The sequence below is a fragment of the Budorcas taxicolor genome, chromosome 11, assembly GCF_023091745.1.
Source record: "Budorcas taxicolor isolate Tak-1 chromosome 11, Takin1.1, whole genome shotgun sequence".
Classification (NCBI taxonomy): Eukaryota; Metazoa; Chordata; class Mammalia; order Artiodactyla; family Bovidae; genus Budorcas; species Budorcas taxicolor.
The window spans coordinates 30,286,052-30,307,579 of NC_068920.1; the positions used below are offsets into that span (position 1 = coordinate 30,286,052).

Genomic DNA, 21,528 nt, shown 5'->3' on the forward strand with positions numbered 1-21,528 from the left:
GCTAAACCAATCTTGTGCTACGATGCAAACAAGTTCCCACTATGACTCTCGCTCTCTTCTCCTTTTTTTTTTTTTTTTTTCTAAAACACGTTCTCCTGCGTTGCTGATTTTTCAGACTGCTCAGTGCCAAGAGAGGAAAACAAAAGACAAATGAGGGCATCTCCTGGCTGGCGAGCATATCACAAAAGTAAATAAAAAGGAATCGGGATTCTGGTACCACGTAGAAAACGAGAATCCTGGGAGTTCTGATCAAGAGGTGGGGAAATCGGTCCCTTCAATGCGAAATGCAGCGGTCGAGGGACCTTGTGGAAGTCGGGTGAGTGTTTCCCGGGGACGCAGAGCTGAGCTGGCAAGACAGTGTTGGCCTGTGTCCAATAACGTGTATTATGCGTGGTTCCACCTGTTATCTGCTATTTGCCAAGTAACTTCACTCCGAGCGCAGTCAATTACTGTCAGTTATGAAATTTACTTTAAGACACCTAACTCACACTGTGGTTGTGACTATTAAGCCGGGAAAAGAACGATTAGCTGCATTACTATAAAACGCCTGCCAGAAGGTGTTGAAGAAATAAAATTTACATGCGACGAGGTGGCCGAGTGGTTAAGGCGATGGACTGCTAATCCATTGTGCTCTGCACGCGTGGGTTCGAATCCCATCCTCGTCGACTAGCTGAGTTTGTGAGGGGTGGTTACTCGTTTTGTCGAGGTAAATGAGTGACGTGAATTAATTCCTTCTATTCCACACCCCTCCCCCGCCACCCCCCCACCCCCACCCCCGTTCCCGACTTCCTTAGTAGCATTTTGTCATGGCTGTTAATTTTGCTAAATAATACATTTGATTAGTGTTTCATTCTCCCATTCTCCCTTGAAATTTTCACGGCAAGTTTTGCTTAGCAGAGATTTTCCACTGAGAACATCACTGAAGAATTAATTGAAGATCATAGAAAAACATTGCCAAATAAATTTAGAGGAGAATATAAAATTGTTTATAGAGAATTGTACACAAAATTTTGGGTTATTTAAGTCATTATCAGGTTAATTTTATCTTTAGGGAATTTTTGTCTATTATCTTTTAACTTTAAAAGCAACCATTTCTAAGGATCCCTATCATTGACAAGGAAGACTATGTATCTCTCAGAGATATGACAAAACTAAAAACTACACACTACAATATTTTCAGTTAAAGCTGAGTATTTCTCCCCGAGAAAAGGTAATAAAAATCTGGGACTTCCCTGTTGGCCCAGCAGTTAAGACTATTCACTTCTGCAGAGGGCACAGGTTTGATCCCTGGTCAAAGCACCAAGATCCCCGAATGCCCTGTGATGCACTCCCCCACAAAGTAACATACAGTTTCTACCTGTGACTTCCATCTTGACAGACTTTGGGAGGAAAAAATATAATATATTTTTTTATTATTGCCATTTTGGAGTAAGTACTATGTTCATATGATTCAAAAACTATAAAAATCTGTATAGCAAATTTTGTCACCAATTACCCTTCCCACCAGTAGGACATTATTGGCCCCAATGTGTCATTCCAGAAACACAGTATCCATATATGGCGTTAAGCTCTCTAAGATACACTTTTATTGAAGTATAGTTAATTTACAATGTTGTATTAATTTCTACTGTACAGCAAAGTGATACATTTACATATATATACTTTTTATTCATATATTCTTTTCATTATAGTGTATCACAATATAGTTCCCTGTGCTGTACAGTAGGACCTTGTTGTTAACCATTCTACATATAATAGTTTGCCTCTGCTAACCCCAAACTCCCAATCCTTCCCTCTGCAATCCCCTTCCCTTGGCAACCACAAGTCTGTTCTCTATGTCTTTGAGTCCGTTTCTATTTTGTAAATGAATTCATTTGTATCATATTTTAGAGTCCACATGTAAATGATGTCATATAGCATTTGTCTTTCTCTTTCTGACTTACTTCACTTATGATAATCTCTAGTTCCATCTATGTTGGTCCAATGGCATTATTTTATTCTTTTTATGGCTGAGTAGTATTCCATAGTATATATGTACCACATCTTCTTTAGCAATTCATCTGTTGATGGACATTTAGGTTGTTTCCATGTCTTGGCTATTGTGAATAGTGCTGCTTCGAACATATGGGTGCATGTATCCAAAATATAATGTTCAATGAAAAAGAGCATAGTGCAAGACAATGTATATAATGCTACTTATGTTAAAAGGTAAAGTGAAAGTGAAGTTGCTCAGTCATGTCCGACTGTTTCCGACCCTGTGGACTGTAGCCTACAAGGCTCCTCCACCTATGGGATTCTCCAGGCAAGAATACTGGAGTGGGTTGCCATTTCCTTCTCCAGGGGATCTTCCCAACCCAGGGATTGAACCCGGGCATTGGAGGCAGATGCTTTAACCTCTGAGCCACCAAGTGGCTAGTTAAATATATCTGCATCTAAATATATACACCATTTTGCATGTGTATCTATAGCTATAATATAAATGTCTAGGAGATAAGCTGTGTTCTAGGGTGTAGTCACTTGTAAGATATTTTCCAATTTCCTCCATAGGGATCATATTAATTTATGCATGTGTGCCTGCTAAGTCACTTCAGTTATGTCTGACTCTGTGTGACCCTATGCACTGTAGCCTGTCAGGCTCCTCTATCCATGGAATTCTTAAGGCAAGAATACTGGAGTGGGTTGCCATGCCCTCCTTCAGGGGATCTTGCCGACATGGGGGTGGGGAAAATGTCTCTTACATTTCCTGCATTGGAAAGCAGGTTCTTTACCACTAGCCACACCTGGGAAGCCCCCCAACCAGATAAGTAGAAAGGAAACCAGACCACATCTGCTCCTGCAGCCCTATAAGAGGAATTTTTATTTCAACTAGCATTGTCACAGATCATCTAAATGGAAGCACAAGCACTGCAGTGAGACAGAAATAGGAGTCCTGATTGCTCATAAGCTTGGTGGCTTTTGTTTATTACAGATTTTCTGGATATCCAGTGGCAGTTTATAAATTGGACTGATTAAAGAGTTAATGGATTTTAGGGACTGGTGAACTTGAGCCTTCTGTGGTTTTAGGGTGGAACTCATTTGATTGTTTTTTATTAGAATGAAAATTTTAAATGTCTAAATCACAGGTCTCATGTTGGATCACTGGATTAGCTCCTATGCAATCCAAGAGATTACTCTAGTTCAGTGGTTCTCAAAAGTGTGTTTCTCCCAAGCAACACCAGCATCATCGTCACCTGGAAACTTGTTAGAAATACAAACTCCAGGACTGGGGCCCAACAATTTGTGCTTGAACAAACTCTGGGGTAATCCTGATAAATGCTAAAGTTTGAAACTCTAGTTTTTTTCTGTTTTGTTTTGTTTTAAAACATGGTTATCCTAGTTGCTGTCCATCTTGGTAAAATCTTTTTTCCCCAAGACCCACATTTCTCCTGTCATTCCAGCATCAACATGAGTGTCTATCCTGATTTTTTCCCTGCTCTGCCAGAATTAATTGTTCTAACCCCTCCTCTGCCCACACAGCTAGGACTCACAGAGCAAGCTAAGGTGGTGTTAAAGACACCGGCCAAAGACCACCAGGAACAAACCTGACAAAATCAGTGTAATGAATTAATACAGCGACAGGATACCCCGGGAAACACTGCTCAACAAGAGAAGTGAGAGAAAACCTCCTTTATTAAGAACCTAGTTACTTTAGATGACTCTAAAGAGGCTCTAAGGGGAGCGAGAAGCGGGTCTGGGTTGATAGCTATCTCTGAGGAGGTATCAACCTTCTTCTTGAAGAAGAAGCGCAGATTAACTGGGGATTAGGTATAGTCTTGAAAAGAGGGTGGTTTTAGGTATTCCAGTAATAGATGGGACGTAGCCGAATGGGTCTGGGACATCGTAAGAAGGCAGTAATCATTCAAAGAGCGGACCGTGGTGGCTTTTTACAGTTGCTACTTGATCTTGAGGAAAACATTGATTCCTGTTTACTTTGCAGCTGGCATTACCTGTATCTTTCCTCCCAGCCTGATAACAGCAGCCATCCCCGCCTTTTTTGTTGTTCTTTTTCAATCGGAGTAGGTTTTCTTCCTTTCCATCTAGACAGGCTTTTACTCTTTCAGGGGAGGTTGCTATGACTGTGGACTTTCAGGAGACTTCGGAGAGGAAGCAGGCCGAGATTGCCTCCTTTTAACTCCAGTCCAAAGCGCCTAAGAGAGGAGGCGCGGGAGAAAGGCCCGCAGAGGGGGACGAACTTGCGCTCCCGCCTTCTCTGCCTGCTGCTGCTTTGAGGCCTTTCCAGGCTAGGGTTGGGGTGGGAGTCGGTAAGAAAAGCAGAACAGAAGGCCACCTCTCGAGAATTATCCCAGCGAACAGAGAGGTCGCTTCCCGCAGATGCCCCTCGGCGAAGAACGCGCCCCCCGCTGGAGGTCGGCGGTAGGGTGCCAGGTGAAACACAACGCCCAGCTATATGTGAATTTCAGATAGAAAATGAGCAATTTTTTGTATACAAGTGTGGAAAACCTAGACAGTGGTTGCACATCCGTGAGCAGCGTTCGGGGCACGGCGGGCAGCGAGGAGGGTTCTTGATTCTGAGGCCAGAGAGCGTCTTCATCTCAGGAAATCTCACCCTCCCTCCCTTTCCACCGGCTCCCCAGGAGTCTGTAAACTTTCAAGAGAAAATGCCCGTTTCTGACTTCTCCAGGGCTCGGGCCACTTGGGAATCACATAAAGAGCCATTAAATGATGACTTGAGAACTCCTTCGCTTTGAAATATAACTCTTTCCTTGAAGCTAAACGTATAGTTACGTCGGAAAGGGTTGTTACTCAAAAAGGGGGAGAAAAAATAAAGCGGGGTTGGGGAGGCAGAAACGAGCTCCTCCTAGTCACTTACCCGAGAGGCAAAGCTAAACTGGATCCAAAGGTCGCTTCGAGATACATGAAGGATATGAACTCCGATCGTCAGATTCAAAGCCCAGAAAGTTAACCGTTACATAGTAGGACAGTTATCAGGTGGTGTTTGCGATGATGTTTAAGTGAAATGGACTGGCAGCCTTGGCTGCGGTTTCTGCGCTCCCACTGCCTTGGAGGAATCCCCCGACCTGCGCCTTCTGCTCGCTCAGTCCCCCTTATTTGCTCCAGTTCTTTGAGTTCTTCGTTCTCTTGCATCTCCAGCTCCCACGGACCTTCAAATAACCTGTCTAGAATGGCGCGTGCGTTGAAAAGGTGTGAGTCTAGAGGAGATGCGTTGCCCCTTCCGCTCCAGTTTCATTCAGTCCAGAGGTTCGCGTTCTCTTTGGGGAGAGTTCCTGCAGCTCTCTTGGTCGCAGGGCACAGTCCAGTATGGAAGGAATGTTCATAATTTCAAATTCAGCTAAAACTAAAAGATACTACCCTAATCAACGCTATGCAGAGTAATTTTAAGAACCTGGATATGTGTGTTTCTAGAAAATATACAGAAATGACTCTAAAAGAAATTTAAAAATCCGAACAGACCAGTTACAATTGAAGACATAAAGCTGTCAACAAACTACCCTGAAAAAGTATCAGATGTAAGTTTCACAGATGAATTTTAATAAACAAATTACAGAACAGATAATTCTAATGCATTTAAAACTGTTAGAATAAAGAAATAGAAGAGAATGTTCGATCTTGGATGGGAATGGGGAACAAATAATGATCTTTAAAGTAAAATTGATTACCAATAAGAAAACCCACCTAGTTCTTCCCTGGTGGTGCAGTGGATAAGAATCCACCTGCCAATGTGGGGACACATTCTTGGGAAGATTCCACATGCCAAAGAGCAAAGACTCCGTGGACCTCAACTACTGAGCAGAGACAAGACCCATGCAACCAAAAACCAATTAATTAAAAAAGAAAACCACATATTTTTATTTATGCTGAATCCTAAATAAAATCAGAGTAAACAGAATCCAGCAGCACATTAGAGGAGTAAAAATTTTTCTATGGCAAAATGGAGATGAGCATTAAAATTGTTTTAAATTTTAAAACTTTTTAACACAATTCACCATATTAGCATATCTCACAAGAAACATCTACATTTAGTAGATATGGAAAAAGCATTTTATTATGTTAACATCCATTTTGATAGATTAAACATTTAAATAAAAGAATAGATATTTCCTTACTTAACCATGATAAACATATCTAACTTACATCAACACCATCCTGCTTTCAGAGGAAACATCTTATGCCCTCTCTTTGAAGTTAGCAACATGTTAGAAAAATGTCCATTCTGATGACTATTGTTTTATATTGCTCTGCAGGAACTAGACAATGCATTTAACAAAAAATAAGTTAGAAAAGAGTTAAAATTATATGAAGGTATCTAAGGATTTGTTTATAAAACTAAATATACTTATAAAAATAAACAAGAGAAATCAATTGCCTTCACACACAGAATGAAAGAAAAGATCTCCGTTTTCAATAGCAACAAAAGAGAGAAAACAAATAAATTTTTTCTATTTTGTTATATTTATTCATTTGGTTTCTTTTTAAGGTTCCATATATAACTGATAATATAAAGTATTTATCTTTCTCTGTCTAACTTATTTCACTAAGCATAGTAGCATCTAGGTCCATCCACATTTTTTAAATAGCAGAATTTCATTCTTTTTATGGCTAAATAATATTTCATTGTGTATATGCACAACATCTTCTTTATTCATTCACCTGTTAATTGACACTTAGGCTGCTTCCACATCTTGACTATTATAAATAATGCTGCTATGAACATTTGTGTGCATGTATATTTTTGAATTAGTGTTTTTATTTTGTTTGGGTATATATCTAGGAATGGAATTGCTGAATCATGTGGTAGTTCTTGTAGAAGGAAATGGCAACCCACTCCAATATTCTTGCCTGGAGAATTCCATGGACAGAGAAGCCTGGCAGGCTGCAATCCATGGGGTCACAACAGTCAGACACAACTTGGTGACTAAACCACCACCACCATGGTAGGTCTATTTTTAGTTTTTGAAGCACCTCCATATTGTTTTTCATAGCAGCTTCATCAATTTACACTCCCACCAACTGTGAAAAGGGTTCCTTTCCTCTATATTTTCTCCAACATTTGTTATTTATACACTTTTTGAGGATAACCATTCTGACAGGTGTGAGAGATCTCATTGTGGTTTTCATTAACAATTCCTTGATGATTAGCAAGGTTGAGCATATTTTCAGGTGCCTGTTGACCAGCTGTATGTCTTTTTTGGGAAAATGTCTCTTCTGGTCTCCTGCTCATCTTTTAATCAGGTTGGGTTTTTTGGTTCTTTAGTTTTGCTTTGAGTTAAATGAGCTACTTATGTATTTGGGCACTGACCAGTTATCAATCACATCATATGCAAATCTTTTCTCTCATTCATTAGGTTGTCTTTTTGTTTTGTTGAGAAATAAATTTAAGAGGAAAATACCAGGTCAATAATAAGAAAACTTTAAATCTTTACTGAAGCCAGATACGGAGAGAAAGTCATATCAATTTTCTCTACATGTTAGTGAAAGGGTTAACGGCTAGGGAGGGTTGTGGTCCCCAAGCCCCAGGAGGAGACAAACTGGCAAGCGGCCACACTTTTTTTCCCTGCATTCCTTTGCTCCCACTTTAACCACTTAGCATGCGCCTTTAGTTCTGTGTTGCTCTAAGGACAATGGGTTCTGCCTGAAAGTAACTTTTTTCCACCTTGAGCTGCTAATTGCCCGACAAAATAGTACATCTTACTCATGGAAAAGTTTTTCTTAAGTTATATTAATGAAACTATGTATCTTGTTTAGAAGTCTGTTTTCCTTCAAGACATACAATGTTTCTCACCTACAGAGGACTCCCCTTGTGCAGATAGGTATGTTCTGGGAGGGAGCTGCACCTGATGCAACTCTGTCAGCCTTGAGGTTGATCTATGATCAACAGCTTGCTAATGAGTATAAGACACCTTGCAAAAACTGGCAAGGGGGGTACTCTCCTGTGCCCTTCCAGTGCCTATTGTTGGAAGCTTTCTCTATCCCTGTTGGTTTAATAAAATCTACTCAAAGCTCTGAGTGACAGAGACTGTCTTTGGCGCCAGAGTTAAATCTTCTTCCAAGGTCACAAATCCAGCAGCACCATTCACCGTAAGCTATCATCTTGGGGGCTCATCCGGGATCTGAAGACAAAATGTCAGCTTCCATCTATCATTAGTCTAGGTGTTAATATAAAGCCAATAAATATTAACATAGAATTTTGTTTTCAAACTGGATAAATACCTTCTAAAGTTTGTGTGAAAAGTAAACAAGCATTAGTAGCCAGGAAAATTCAGAAAAGAATAACAAGAACGAACAAGCCTTTAGGGTTTAAAAACAAACTTCAATGAAAAAAACATTATAGTATGAACAGGATAGAAAAACCAGAAGTAAGCACAAATATTTAAGAATTTGATAAAAATGGTATTTCAAGTCAGTGGAGAAAAGACAGATCACTCAATAAATGGTTCTGGGACATCTGGGTAGTTCAGTTCAGATCAGTCACTTAGTTGTGTCTGACTATGCGACCCCATGGACTGCAGCATGCCAGGCTTCCCTGTCCATCACCAACTCTGGAGCTTGCTCAAACTCATGTCTATCAACTCCGTGATACCATCCAACCGTCTCATCCTCTGCCATCCCCTTCTCCTCCTGCCTTCAATCTTTCCCAGCACCAGGGTCTTTTCCAGTGAGTCAGTTCTTCCTATCAGGTGGCCAAAATATTGAAGTTTCAGCTTCAGCATCAATCCTTCCAATGAATATTCAGGACTGATTTCCTTTAGGATGGACTGGTTGGATCTCCTTGCAGTCCAAGGGACTCTCAAGAATCATCTCCAACACCACAGTTCAAAAGCATCAGTTCTTCAGTGCTCAGCTTTCTTTATAGTCCAACTCTCATATCCATACATGACTACTGGAAAAACTGTAGCTTTGATTAGATGGACCTTTGTCAGCAAAGTAATGTCTCTGTTTTTTAATATGTTGTCTAGGTTGGTCATAGCTTTTCTTCTAAGGAGCAAGCATCTTTTAATTTCATGGCTGCAGTCACCATCTGCAGTGATTTTGGAGCCCCCCAAAATAAAGTCTCTCACTGTTACCATTGTTTCCCCATCTATTGGCCATGAAGCGATGGGACCGGATGCCATGATTTTCATTTTCTGAATATTGAGTTTTATGTCAGCTTTCTCACTCTTCTCTTTCACTTTCAAGAGACTCTTTAGTTCCTCTTGACTTTCTACCATAACAGTGGTATCATCTGCATATCTGAGGTTATCAGTATTTCTCCCAGCAATCTTGATTCCAGCTTGTAGTTCATCCAGCCCAGCATTTCACGTGATATACTCTGCATCAATGTTAAATGAGCAAGGTGACAGTATACAGTCTTGATGTACTCCTTTCCCAATTTGTAACCAGTCTGTTGTTCCATGTCCAGTTCCAACTGTTGCTTCTTGACCTCCATACAGATTTCTCAGGAAGCAGGTAAAGTGGTCTGGTATTCCCACCTCTTTAAGAATTTGCCAGTTTGGTTTGATCTACACAGTCAAAGGCTTTGGCATAATCAATAAAGCAGAAGTAGATGTTTTCCTGGAATTCTCTTGCTTTTTCGATGATCCAGTGGATGTTGGCAATTTGATCTCTGGTTTCTCTGCCTTTTCTAAATTCTGCTTGAATATCTGGAAGTTCACAGTTCATGTTGAAGCCTGGCTTGGAGAATTTTGAGCATTACTTTGCTAGCATGTGAAATGAGTGCAATTGTGCAGTAGTTTGAACATTCTTTTCCATTGCCCTTCTTTGGGATTGGGATGAAAACTGATGTCTGAGTAGATAGACATCTGAAAAACAAAAAAAAGAGCACAATCCACATCTCATATTTTACAACTGAGTAATTTCTAGGTGGTTCAAGAATTTAAATAGGAAAAAAATAAAGCTGCAAAAGTCCTAGAAAAAACCACATGAGAATTTTCTTTTATAGTCTTGGCACAACGGAGGCCTTCCTTGGCATTACAGAAAACATAAGGGATTAGTATATTGGCAAAAATCAAAAAGTTTGATGAAGATTGGGGGTGACATCACTTTCAGATAGAGAGCTGAAATTTTCACAACTACTTTTGAGGGCAATTTAATAGTCTATAATAAATGAATATTCTTTGACTCAGAAATTCTACTTTTAGGAATTTATCCTGCAGATATACTCATATATGTGTAAGATGATATATACATAAAAATATTTAGTACAGTATTATTTATAAATAGAAAATATTTGGAAATAATCTAATTGCTCATCAATAGAGGACTGGCTAAATAAATCTGTATGATAGAATATTATACAACAGTCAAAAACAAAGAGATCTATGCCTATGGCTATGGGAAAAACTCCAAAATTAAGCAAGCAGAGGAGCTGTGTGCATAATATCCTACTATGTGTATAAAATAATGGAGTTAAATTATAAATAAATAATTGCTTCTACATGTATAAAATATCCCCGAAAACCTACAAAAGAAACCAAGAGCTTTGGCTGTTTCTAGGGAGTGAAATTAAGTGACCAAAGGTAAGAATAAGATGAAAATTTTTATTAAAAATTTCTTAAATTTAAAAATATTTAAATAGATGAGAGAGAGACTCTAGTACATATCCAGGATCTCTTATCCACAGTTCTACTGCTGTTGCTGCTGCTAAGTCGCTTCAGTCATGTCCGACTCTGTGCGACCCCATAGACTCCCCACCAGGCTCCGCCATCGTCCCTGGGATTTTCCAGACAAGATCACTGGCGTGGGTTGCCATTGCCTTCTCCGTCCACAGTTCTAAAATCCATACAATTCTGAACTCTTTTTTCCCCCATAAATTTGGCAGTAAAACTCATCTGAGGCAAATCTCCAGGTGAACTGAACTGGGATTTTTTTTAATAGTCTTAAAAAATCTGTATTTTGAAACAGTTACTCCCAAAGGTCTATGTGTGATTATATAATGAACACCATATACTCATCTACATTTATAAGTGTTCATTTTGCCATATTTGTGCTCTCTCTCACACACTCTCTCTCTGCCGAAGTATTTTATAGTAAATTATAGACATCATGACATACCACCCTTGTTCTTCAGTTCTCATCTTTAATAAACGAGAACATTTTCCTGTGGAACAATGATACCATTGTCAAGCTCAACAGAAGAGAAAAATCAAAGGGGAATGTTTCGATGTAGTCTCTTTTGTACTTTTTGTACTTTGAAACCATGGCTCTATAATTTATTCAATAGATAATGCAATTTTAAATTAGGAACAAATTTGGATGAGATCTTTAATAGAGAAAATTAGCCAGAAAGCTATGGGATCTGTCAAACTATCATTAAAGGACAAGAAAGGATTCACAAATACCCAATTAAAAATAGAGATTGGGGGAAAATCATTTCATGTTAATACCCAACTAATTTGGGGCTAGCATGAATAGGGCTTTCATCAAGTCAGTACTGACAGAAACATGGCATAGAAAACCAATGGACACCTAACACAAGTGTCCAGTGCGTTGAAGTAAAATTTTGTTTTCTCTGTCATAGAGTATGCGCTCAGTTACTCAGTCATGTCCGACTCTTTGAGACCCCATGGACTGTGGCCCACCAGGCTCCTCCTCTTTCTGGGATTTTCCCAGCAAGAATACTGGAATGGGTTGCTATTTCTTTCTCCCGGAGATCTTTCCCACCCGGAGATTGAACCTGCCCCTCCAGTGCCTCTTGCATTGGCTGGCAGATTCATAGAGAGTCCAATGTAATCAATTAGACCCTAGGTGACTGGCTGTTCCTACTGGGATATTACACCATCTTGTGGTTGCAGCTCAACAGTGGTAATGTCTGGATTAGCTTTAGTGAAAGAAAGCCTCTTTTTTTTTTTAGTCTATGAACATCTTTCATCATGGTAGTCAAGGTCACCATGTTCAAAATTTCCTTGACCAAATCCTGAAGTAGCTGAATAAGCAGTTGGTGACATCCATGGGGAGATCAGCTTCCCTACTTCTTACTGAAACCTCTCACATGATGGGTTAAGATTCATATGGGACACAAATATTTTTACACTTGAATCTATTCAGCTGCCAGCTAGTTCCTTACTTTCTTTGCTACCAATCCTCCAAATATTTTCTCTTCCTTCTCCTTCTTCCTCTTTTTGAACTTATGATAAAACACACAGTCGAGTCAGTATCATAAATATGCCTGTTTCCAGATTCAGATGACCCTCAATGTTTTTGCTAGCTGAGTAATCAGCATTTCTTCTTGTCCCTAAGCTGAGTGGCATTTTAAATATTTTCCGTAGAGATTTCCAATTCTAAGTTAAAAATAATCCCTTCTGTCCTAGGACACTCATCAAGGTACTGCTTCAGGGGAATCTTCCTCCAGACAGAAAAGCAGGAGACAGACTTTCTCCTAGCTGTTTAACTATAAGGAAGTCCAGCGTGCTGTTTACTTGACCCTAAGTTGAATTGGCCTGAGTCCTGTAGTTTATCTACTTAAAAATCACACAAACAAGTTACAGAGCCTAATCAACTGTCAATGAGATATTTAAGCATATGGTAACTGTGTTTACTTGTTGCAGATGGGCATAAAAAATGGAAGAGAATAATATATTTAAAGCCCAAGAGAAGGTGAGCATTTATTCTCATTATATAGTTTTTAGGAAAGTTATACTGAGGGCTTTTCACGTGAGGTATATTGGAGAACATGATCAGAATTTGGGGCAAATTTTCTTCATGCTGGTGCTCTTAATGATTACACAGTTATTGGATATTTGGAAGAAGTTAAAGTAAAGGATGAAACCTGAGTTTATTTAATCCCTTCAGGTGGCAACATTGAGGAAACCAACTAAAGAAATTTATACAGCTGCAGTTTTGGATTTAAAACCCATCATGGAACCTCCATTAGCATGGAAGATGTTTTCTTGCTGCTGTGATAAAATAAATAATGAGGTCCTGTTAAAACAAAACATAGTTTAATCTATGAAATGCCGCCATTCTAGTTGGCATAATAAAATTGATGAATGACTAACTACTTATAATTACACTCCTTTGTACCAGTAAACGTAATGTAACTGATTTGGGATTGATTTTGTATTTATTGCATTGGCCAAAAAATTTGTTCAGAACCCAATACTTTTTGGCACCCCAACACCACTAGAAATCCAGACGACTGTTGGGGGTGGGGGTGGGGACAGCGGGAAGAAGGAAAGAAGACCTCTATCAATATGTAGGGGTCTGGGCATATAAATTGGGAGGCAGGTGCTTGATGAACTGTTACACAGCCATTAAATGAGGTAGACCAACATGACCCATAAAGATGTCTGAGATACATGACATGAAAATGTTAAAGGAAGTGATGGGGGTGGGGGAAGCTAATTGTAAAATAGCTTAATGCCTATCTATCCATCTATCTCCTAATGTATGTGAGAAATAAAAACTATATATGAAAATTCCAAGCTAATGGCAGTTGACTGTTCACCTCAAGGAAGTCATGCTAAAGAGGGACAGGGGGGATTCCCACCCTTTAATTTTGGCATTGTCTTAGGTTTTTTAAAAACCATAGTTCGTGTATTACTTTTTAAAATTTTTTTTTTTAAATCATGTTCAATAATTATGGTCTGTGCTTCCTCTCTGTTTTCAGTTTAAAACCTAACTGGGGTCCACATGCGTATGGAATTCTGATTATGTGATTCACCGTTGATATCCACATGGATGCTCAGGAAACTGGGGGCTGCTTGGAGAAGGAAGTGAAAGAGGAGAGTGAAAGAGTTGGCTTAAAGCTCAACATGCAGAAAACGAAGATCATGGCATCTGGTCCCATCACTTCATGGGAAATAGATGGGGAAACAGTGGAAACAGTGTCAGATTTTATTTTGGGGGGCTCCAAAATCACTGCAGATGGTGACTGCAGCCGTGAAATTAAAAGACACTTACTCCTTGGAAGAAAAGTTATGACCAACCTAGATAGTATATTCAAAAGCAGAGACATTACTTTGCCGACTAAGGTCCGTCTAGTCAAGGCTATGGTTTTTCCTGTGGTCATGTATGGATGTGAGAGTTGGACTGTGAAGAAGGCTGAGCGCCAAAGAATTGATGCTTTTGAACTGTGGTGTTGGAGAAGACTCTTGAGAGTCCCTTGGACTGTAAGGAGATCCAACCAGTCCATTCTGAAGGAGATCAGCCCTGGGATTTCTTCGGAAGGAATGATGCTAAAGCTGAAACTCCAGTACTTTGGCCACCTCATGCGAAGAGTTGACTCATTGGAAAAGACTCTGATGCTGGGAGGGATTGGGGGCAGGAGGAGAAGGGGACGACCGAGGATGAGATGGCTGGATGGTATCACTGACTCGATGGACGTGAGTTTGAGTGAATTCTAGGAGTTGGTGATGGACAGGGAGGCCTGGCATGCTGCGATTCATGGGGTCGCAGAGTCGGACACGACTGAGCGACTGAACTGAACTGGAGAAGGAAATAGCAACCCACTCCAGTATTCTTGCCTGGAAAATCCCATGGACGGAGGAGACTGGTGGGCTACAGTCCATGGGGTCGCTAAGAGTCGGACACGACTGAGCGACTTCACTTTCACTTTTCCAGGTGAGGCCGGCGCAGGAGGTAGGAAACGAGACTCGGAATCCTAGACCGACCGGAAGTGCCTGTGCGCAGTGGGCCCCGCGGTGGGCTGCCTTCTTCCCCTCCGGGCTGCTGTTCCCGGAGCGCTCTTCCCAGTGCTAGGGCGGAACACCCAACCCGGGACACCCCACCCCCTCGCCTTTTCCAGGTCTGCAGAGACGGCCCGAGAACCTGGGTGGAGTGGGTGTGGCTGAGAAAGGGGTGTGAAAAGTGAACCTCGGCTCCGGGAGGATGGAGGGGAGCGAGCGGTGGTCGTGCCCGGGGACCTAGAGCCGACCAGTCTCCCGGGCTGGGAATACCTTGCGCGGGAGAGGGTTGCCGGGACGAAGGGTCTTCCCTGTGAATTACACAGCCATTAAATGAGCTAGACCAACATGACCCATAAAGATGTCTGAGATACATGACGTGAAAACGTTAAAGGAAGTGATGGGGGTGGGGGAAGCTAATTGTAAACTAGCTTAATGCCTATCTATCCATCTATCTCCTAATGTATGTGAGAAATCAAAACTATATATGAAAATATATAGGACTCAGGACAGGAAATGCCTGAAGTCTGGGGAAATATCTGGGTACAAGGAAGTTGAGGACAAATTTGTAGACTTTCTGTAGCCTTCCTCATGGACAGCCGGTGAAGGGGCGTTGAATTGACTGATTTTCCAGTGAAGAATGTGACGTTTTCCAATTCGCTTTCCCATGGTTCACTGATTCCCAAACCTTGGAGTGCATCTAAATCCCTGGGGAGCCTAGGGATTAAAGATACATTATCAGGGCTCCCTATCCTCCCCCTCCCACCCCTTAACCCTGGATTCCGATTCCCTAGATGTCTGCCCCACGGCCAGTAACGCTGAAATTCAGCGGCTGGGCTGCTCTTCCTGACATTTTGGAGACAGCCTTCCTGGGAATCAGGCCCTGCCTGGGTGTGAGCAGACTTCTCCCTTGGGCTTCTGTAGGTTCCTAGGACTGTCCTGGTAAATAATTTAACCGTAAGCAACCTCCTTAACTTCCCTTGGCCCCCATTTCTTATCTAGTGAAATAGTGGTTGTAATCAAACCTCAGAGGGTAATTGTGAGGATTAAATGTGGTCTTGTATCTGAAAGCATGTTGTAGGGTGTTGTGCAGTGTTGGCTGTTACTGTGAGAATCAGCGAAGCAGTGTGGAAAACTCAGAGAATTTGCAGTCTACCTAAGCGTTCCTTTCTGTAAATTTAGTGAAAATGAAACTCTCCTTAGTGGTTGTTTTAAAGATTAATTTTAAAAACTCATGTAAAGATTTCAGTAGAAGTAAGTTCATTTAGTCCAAGACAAGAAACAGTTTTCTTTTTTTTCTCTCTCTCTAATTTAACTTTTTTACAATTAATCTGAACTTTTAAACCATTCTGAGTGATCTGTTTGGTCCCTAATTCCTCCGTGAACTCTGTAAGGTATTATTGCTATTTTTTTTTCGTATTAAAAAACTGAGACTGGAAGAAGATAAGAAATTGGCACAAGATTGCACAATTGGTAAAAGAATCAGAATAAAACTGAGGTCTGGGTAACTCGAAAGTCTGCTTTTCGTACATTATGACCTTATCTATTCCATTATTTCGTTCTTTGGTCAGCAAGTCACTACTTTCAGTGACGAGGTTTAGGTCTATAACAATTGATTAGAAGTTTCTATCATTAACTGTTGCCATTTTTCTATATAAACAATGACTTTTATTGATTAAAAGGAGGGAACTTCCAAAGGTGTTTCTAACTTGTAGCTCCAGCTAGAGGGTGCCTTTTAAGCTATTCAAGGTCAAGATGAATATAGACTCCAAGGAGATTTTATGCCTGGATACGCAAACTCCCAAGGTTTGGGAAGAACTTCTGACAGAAAAAGTGGAGGCAGAAAGTCATCTCCAAAAGCAGGAATCCAGACTGAAACGCAGTAATCCACTGGCAAGAGAGATCTCCCGAAGGCACTTTCGACAGTTCTGCTACCAGGAGACTCCTAGACCAAGAGAGGCTCTGACTCGACTCCGGGAACTTTGCTACCAGTGGTTAAGGCCACATGTGATCACGAAGGAGCAGATCCTGGACCTGCTAGTGCTGGAGTAGGTCCTGTCCATCCTGCCCCAAGAGCTGCAGGGCTGGATGCAGAAACACTGTCCAGAGAGTGGGGAAGAAGCAGTGATTTTGCTGGAGGATCTGGAGAGAGAGCTCAATGAACCACAACACAAGGTAGGAAGGGAGATTCACCAGGGAAAGTATGTGTTGGTCACCAAGGATCTCTGTGTCCCCTGCTTTGTATCCCCTTGACTTTGGTGATTAAATAAGACCTTGCTTTCTGTGTCTTTCTGAAAAGTGTTTCTTTAGACAGTTAATTTCTTCAGAGGTCAAATCTTATATCTTAAAAAAAAAATCTTGTTTCTTTGTTTCTAGATAGTAGCCTACAGACAGGAACAAGAAGTCCTTTCTAAAGGGACAGTGTCTCTGGAAGCACAGATGTCACTGGCCCTTCAGTCCCAGCCTAAGGCCCAACTCACACGTGACCCTGCTCAGGAGCCCCACCCTATCGGAGAGACAGGTGAGGGACAGGATTTATCTGGTGTTGAACATATCCCACCTGGTCAAGCACAGATGGACAGAAAAACCAGAGCTGGGAAACCAGGGGGTGAAAAAAAAATGCTCTACCAGCAATGCTCAGAGCTTCTGGAAGCTGCTTGTACTTGGGCAGGTTACTTAATCAGTTCATCAAGGTTTCTTCATCTGCAAAATGTCTGCTCAGGCTGCCATAACAGAATATCACAGACTGACTGGCTTAAGCAACAGAAGTTTATTTTCTCATAGTTTTGGAGGCTAGAAATTCAAGATCAAGATGCCATCAGAGTTGGTATCTAGTGAGACCTATATTCCTGGACTGTAGTGAGCTGCCTTCTTGCTATGTCCTCACATGGGCATTTCTCTCTACCTGTGCCTGTGGAGAGAGGAGGAGAAAGAGAGCAAGAGAGCACTCGGGTATCTCTTCTTCTTATTATAAGGACATCAGTCCTTTGGATTAGGACCCCACCTTTAATTACCTTAATTACCTCTCTGAAGACCCTATCTTCAAATACAGTTAAGGCTTCAACAGATGAATTTGGGGTAGGCATGACACAGTTCAGTCAGTAATAAATATGTACCTCAAAAGGTCGGTGTGAGCATTGAACACAATTTGTGAAAAATATGTGGCACACATTATGCTTAATATATTATAACTGTTATCAGAAATTACCAGGGCCACCCTTGTCGATTTGGGTTTACATTTACAGTCAAAAATATGAGATATACTTAGTAGATGGCAGACTGGATGAGAGAATCCAATGGAACAGACCTTGCCATTTTTTTTTGTATGTAATCTTCTTAGTGGCGTCAGCACTGGGCACCAGTGGGTATAGAACTAGGTACTCGGGGCTGAGTCAGTTGCCTTTCCGTTCTAACTCTCCCTGCACAATTGGCTCCAAATCCAATCTAATTCCCCACATATAACATCATAGCCTCTTACTGACTTTTTGTTATCCTTCTGGTAATCCATCCACAGCAGAGGTCTCCTGTTTTCATTTCCACATTACCCCATGTGTATCAAAGCTACAACTTCTCTTGTCGCTCTGTTTCTATCTTCTATTTATTTCATTTACCCTAGCAATCACACAGTTATGATTTTGAACACATCTCTTAATTTAAATTAAAACTATATTTGATGAGTAATTCTGTGCCCGCTGCAGACCTTCCTCTAACTCCCATGACCTCATCTTACTAAAATTCCGTCTGGTTTCATCTTCCTCCTTAATGGGCATCTTTCCAGTCAGTTCCTTTGTTACTTTCTTCTTCCTCTCCCCATGAACTTGGACTTCTCATTTTTCAGCCATTTTTTCCTTTCTTCTACCTTCCAAGCCTGCATCTAGAACCCTGCTGAGAACCCTTCTTCCACGGCACATCTGAGTAAGTCCTTCCTCCATCTATCCATCCATCCATCTGGTCATTCATTCATTCAACTAATATGTGTTAAGCATCTACAGTGGCTACAGGAGAGTATCCAGAGGGCTTCTACAGATCAGAGAGTGCTCCCTACAGCACTGTCAGTGCACATGTTCAGGAAAAGCCCATTTTGTAAAAGCAATGTAGGAAGTACTTGAGATTACAAGGACCAAATCCAAGTTCCAGCTCTTCATTTTTTTAGCCAAGCAACATTTAAAATTACTTTATATCATTGAATTTGAGTTTCTTTTAAAATGCATACAGATAGTAAATAATCCCCCAAATATACAAGTTTACATAGTAAAAAAGTAAAAGTTCTCCTCCAAGTCCTACTCACCAGGAGTAACTGCTCTTGTCAAATTGCTGTGTGTTTTCCAGATTTCTTTCTAAATATAGTCTGTCTAGGTATAGACAGACTCCTTTGTATATCTTTAGTTCTTTTAAGAAGTGGGATACTAACATGAACAGGTTTTGTGGTTAGTTTGATAATATACGTGAAAGTGCTTCTTAACTCATGGAACACTGTATAAATGATAATTATTAAAAAGTGGGAAATGTCTTGGCTTTTATATTCTACCCAGTCCCCTTGTACATTTCAGATGTAAATGTAAAGTTTGAGCAAAAGGGCAGTACTGGTCTCACTCGTGGCCCTTGTCTTCTCTGCAGACACATTTATGTTTTGCAAACCTGTTGTCATCTCCCAGCTAAAAGGAAGTGCAGAAGCCTGGTCTCATCCCAGAGGAGTCCTAAGAGGTAACTATCCAGGAGTGTGAGGGACAGTGCAGTTAGATGTCGGAGAAAGAGTCCGATGTTTTGGGTTTTTCTGAGTTGCAAAGTGGTGATCATACCTGCTGAATCCAAGACATCCTAAGGATTCACAGCAGCCCTTCTCCAGCCTCACCTTCAACTCATCTAAATAGAGGCAGGCTAGTTAGGTTGGTTAACTATTGTCCAGTGTGAACCAGTCCTATGGAACAGCCTTTGCCTCAGCACCAGCCCCTGGGTCAGTCAGTTCAGGCCGTAGTAGTAACATTGATTTTAATCCTTTCTCTAAATATTCAACAAATATTTATTGAGCCACCACTGTGCACCAGCCAAGATTCCCAGGGAATAAACCAGAAAGATCTTCCCATGGAGATAAGATTGTATGTAGCAGGGGGAGACAAATAATAAGCATGTAAATAAGATGATACAATTTTTTAGAAGGTGGTGTTACAGAATAAAGCACAAATAGAGCATACAGGGAATTTGACTGCTATGGATGGGGGACACAGAGTATAGTTTTAAGTGGAAGAATTGAGAAGGTGAGAATTGAGCAAAAACTTCAAGGAAGTGAGAGAATGAGCTCTGAGGTCAGAGTTCCCAGGAAGAGAGAAGCACTAGAGTTGAGGCTTTGTCCTGGGGATGCACCCAGGATGATTACAGATTAGAAAGACATAAAGTACTTCCTACAGCACCTAGCATAGGAGAAGCTCAGCACTTTTTCTGTAAATGACCAAATGAACAGAGGTCTACACAAAATAACTTTCTTTAGAAAGGGTCACTTTGAGGCTCCCTGCATCACAGTATGGAGAGAATTCACAGCAAAGACTCCAGAGAAGCCATTCTGATCCTAACCATTCTCTTCTTGTGAAGAATATAAAAAAATTTTCTTCAGGCCTCATCCATGTGGGGGACACCTAGCTGCATTTTGCCAAAGAGGGCAAACTTCCCTCGTTACCTAGAAGAAGGTGTTGCCACACTGGCCCCTCAGTTGGTAACCTCCTTCCGACTCTGTGACATCAGGATAGAAGTACCTCACTTGGGCCTTCCTTGGTCATGCAGTGGCTAAGATTCTGTGCTCCCAATGCAGGGACCTGGGTTTGATCTCTGGTCAGGGAACTAGATTCCACATGCAGCAGCTAAGAGTTCATATGCCACAGCTAAAAAAAAAAAGATTCTGCATGCCACAATGAAGGTCAAAGATCTCATGTGCCACAACTAAGACCCCTGAAGCCAAATAAATACATAGATTAAAAAGAAACAGAAGCAGCAGCACCTTGCATTTCTGTTCACATAGCAACCCATTCATCACTAGGCTTAGGGAACAAGTGACATTTACCTGGTCTTTTTTTGTTTCAGGTGGAATGACCCAGACTAAAGACAGAGAGTTGGTGCTAAGGAAACATTGTCATAAGAGAGTGGAACCATGTGGGAAAGTGTCTTATGGACAGACCTGGGAGGAATCACAGCAGGGGCCCCGAAATGGAAAAGTCAGTGAACATAAGGGTGGGGTAGACAGGCACTGGGGAAGGCCTGTAGGAACCGGACCACACAGATGTGAGGAATGTGGAAAGAGGTTTGCTCAGAGCTCGGGTCTGGTTCGACATCAAAGAGTTCACACTGGAGAAAGACCCTATGAGTGTAATGAGTGTGGGAAAACCTTCAGTCGGAGTTCGGGTCTTTTTAATCAGAGGAATCCACAATATTCAGAAACGGTACCATTGTAAGGAGTGTGGAAAGGCCTTCAGCCAGAGTGCTGGTGTCATCCAGCACCAGAGAATCCGCAAGGGAGAAAAGCCATATCAGTGCAGCCAGTGCAACAAGAGCTACAGTCGGCGCTCGTTTCTCATCGAGCATCAGAGAAGCCACACAGGGGAGCGCCCTCACCATTGCAACCAGTGTGGGAAGAGCTTTAACCGCCACTGCAACCTCATCCGCCATCAGAAGATCCACCTGGTGGCTGAGCTGATCTAATCCAAGCTGTGTGCAAGTTTTCCGGATCACTCACCATGTCACATGGGGTAGGTAAAGACTAGAAAACACCTTTTTACCTGTCTCCACAAAATGTGTTTTGGTCTCAGTTCAGTTCAGTTGCTCAGTTGTATCCGACTCTTTGTGACCCCATGAACCACAGCATGCCAGGCCTCCCTGTCCATCACCAACTCCCAGAGTTTAC

At 41.3% G+C, this 21,528-nt stretch overlaps 1 protein-coding gene and 1 non-coding gene across 2 annotated transcripts; both read left to right on the forward strand.

Moving 5' to 3' along the window:
• Window positions 1-583: 583 nt before the first annotated feature.
• On the forward strand, window positions 584-665 carry TRNAS-GCU (transfer RNA serine (anticodon GCU)). The gene has a single exon. It is a non-coding gene; the product is annotated as a tRNA-Ser (tRNA).
• A 15,729-nt stretch (window positions 666-16,394) lies between these two features.
• Window positions 16,395-21,326, forward strand: ZSCAN9 (zinc finger and SCAN domain containing 9). The gene is given in 4 exon segments (XM_052648026.1): window positions 16,395-16,814; window positions 17,016-17,160; window positions 20,712-21,039; window positions 21,041-21,326. Coding segments are annotated over 4 exon segments (1,179 nt in total).
• The last annotated feature ends 202 nt before the right edge of the window (window positions 21,327-21,528 follow it).